General features: G+C 40.9%; 1 protein-coding gene across 1 annotated transcript; it reads left to right on the top strand.

Moving 5' to 3' along the window:
* The first annotated feature begins 487 nt into the window (after positions 1 to 487).
* Positions 488 to 2,524, top strand: LOC109740011 (anthranilate O-methyltransferase 1). The gene is made up of 4 exons (XM_020325142.4): positions 488 to 718; positions 968 to 1,381; positions 1,460 to 1,735; positions 1,827 to 2,524. Exons 1-4 carry the CDS (start codon positions 644 to 646, stop codon positions 2,160 to 2,162), a joined length of 1,101 nt encoding a protein of 366 aa, XP_020180731.3. The 5' UTR covers positions 488 to 643; the 3' UTR covers positions 2,163 to 2,524.

Below are 2,524 nucleotides of genomic sequence, written 5' to 3'. Positions count from 1 at the left end.
TTTTTGAATTTTGTTAATACACTAAACTTCGAGAATATTTTATTATTTTTATATTTGTAAATGTTACAAGTACTATAATATTTAAAAACATTGTGACTTTAATTTGAGAACAATGAAAATTTGAATCAGTATAAAAATCATCAACTGTTTTCAATAGGAATTTTTACGAATAAATGTTGTGATAGTGCAATCACTTTATTTATTTTTAGTTGAGCGGTATCTCCCTACCGATGGTTATAGATATGGTTATTATTTTTGCTATTGTTATTTCTTATTTCTCTATCTTAATGACTAGTCTTTTTTTCATTGAAAAATGGATTACCCCTGCCTCTGCATCACATGATGCACAAAGCCAGACTAGTCTTACTTGAATATTTGATTGCTTACAATTTCTCTTTCTCCTAGGTCGCCAGAAGTCCCCTACTTAGGTTGCCTCTCATAAAGGTGGACAGAGGGCCACTCATTTTGTGTGGCACCTAACTATTTGGCTTGTCTTGCTGCTTATCTTTTAATTTCATAAACCTTTTGGATCGACAGGAACAAGTCACACTTCTTGGGCAATATTTTTCCTATATATATAGGTCTTCACAAGGGCGAGTGCTACATCAGGAATTAGGCAACAAAGATATATTCAATCGTAGCCATGAACATGGAAAGTGACTTCCACATGGCCAAAGGGGAAGGAGAGACTAGCTACATCAATAACTCGAGGATTCAGGTTCGTCAAAAGTATTTAAATATCAACATGTACTTGTTTCATATTTTTTTTCCGAAAAAATATGTACTACTAGTATTTAAACTCTCCGTTGCAGGTAGGAACTTTGCTAGCCATATAGTAGGAGTAGATTGCACTATACTTTTAATCTGGATTTCCTTTTCATTTATGCCAGCAAAAAGCTTTGCCTGAGACTGAGGTGGTACTTGAGAAGGCTACTTTTAATATGGCTTTCCTTTTCATTTATGCTAGCAAAAAGCTTTGCTTGAGACTGAGGTGGTACTTGAGAAGGCTGTGAGAGAAGTGCGCATGGATCTCCACCAGCCAGTAATGACTGCTGTTGATTTAGGGTGCTCTTCTGGTAAGAACACACTCTTCTTCGTCTCCAAGGTGATCAAAGTGCTAGGCCATGATAGTGACGAAAAATCAAGGTGCAACCCCGTGGAGCTCCAGTTCTTTCTCAATGGTCTACCAGGAAACAACTTCAACCATGTCTTCCGTTCACTCGAACGGTTCAAAGAGTCCATAACAGCAAGACATAAAGAAAATACACCGCTACCACCTTTCTATATCGCTGGGTTACCAGGCTCCTACTACACTAGGCTTTTCCCTCGCCAAAGTTGTCACCTCTTTCACTCGTCATTTTGCCTCCATTGGCGCTCCCGGGTACCCAAATTATGCCGAGAACATTTACATTCATGTATGTCTTCTACATGGTCCTGAATTATCAATGTTTTCATTCAGGTTCCTGCTGGATTAGAGGAAGGAGGAAGAGAATACCTAAATGAGGGAAACATTTACATTGCTAAGACTACGCCAGCTGGTGTTGCGGAATTGTACCAACGACAATTCCAGAATGACATGTTATTGTTCCTCAAGTTGCGGTATGAAGAGCTAGTGCTTGGTGGGCAAATGGTGCTGACGTTCCTTGGGAGGAAATATGAGGACATATACAACAACGGATATCTGAACCATCCATGGGGATTACTTGCACGATCTCTGCAATCTCTTGTCGAAGATGTGCGTAAGCCTTAAGTTAATTTACCACAACTATCGGAACTGAATTTTGAAAAATGTAAGACTATAAACCATTTGTCAATGTACCTAACAGGGTCTGGTGAAGAAAGAAAAGCTTGACTCCTTCAATCTCCCCATTTACACGCCATCGATCAATGAAGTGAAGGCCGTAATCGGGCAAAGCGAGTTGTTCAATGTGAGCCACATCAAATTGTTCGAGTCCAACTGGGATCCTCATGACGACTCACAAGGGGATGATGCACACAATGCCATTCAGAGCGCGATTAACATTGCAAAGAGCTTGAGGACGGTGTTCGGACCCCTACTTGCAAGCCATTTCGGTGAATCCTTGCTGTCACGACCGGATTTTTGGGATATAAATTCCCAGAAAAACGGCTTGTGTGCTCACCAGCCCCAGGATTACTGTTAGCTGATGAGGTACCAACTTGATACAAGAATTCCAAGCAAGGAACAAAAATATGTAGTACAAGACCATTTAGGCCTGGGAGTACAACACTTGGTTTCTAATGGTTGAGGGCGGAAGCGGTTGGAAACATCTGCGTCTATGGGACTCCATTTCCCACAAGAACAGCTGACCAGGATAACTCCTATCTTCGCGAGGCTGCAAATGTCAACACGTAGGCTCCGAGGTTGTCACCGCGATGCATACCTCCACGCAAGGCAATCTGGCCAAGACAATAGCCAGGGACAAGCCAGTGAGTACGTTTGAATGTACTCGCAAACATTAAGAACACCGGTATAATATATCAAACATACTCCAGGTTTAATAGA

The sequence above is a fragment of the Aegilops tauschii genome, chromosome 2 (assembly GCF_002575655.3).
Source record: "Aegilops tauschii subsp. strangulata cultivar AL8/78 chromosome 2, Aet v6.0, whole genome shotgun sequence".
Classification (NCBI taxonomy): Eukaryota; Viridiplantae; Streptophyta; class Magnoliopsida; order Poales; family Poaceae; genus Aegilops; species Aegilops tauschii.
Note: the sequence above shows the minus strand (reverse complement) of the source record. Positions and strands in the feature narration are given on the sequence as shown.

What these genes read in the sequence shown, in the direction of transcription:
- LOC109740011 (XM_020325142.4), top strand. Translation starts at nt 644, where the DNA reads ATGAACATGGAAAGTGACTTCCACATGGCCAAAGGGGAAGGAGAGACT. An exon ending in TCAATAACTCGAGGATTCAG is followed by an intron (nt 719 to 967) that starts GTTCGTCAAAAG and finishes CATTTATGCTAG; the next exon opens with CAAAAAGCTTTGCTTGAGAC. An exon ending in GCCTCCATTGGCGCTCCCGG is followed by an intron (nt 1,382 to 1,459) that starts GTACCCAAATTA and finishes GTTTTCATTCAG; the next exon opens with GTTCCTGCTGGATTAGAGGA.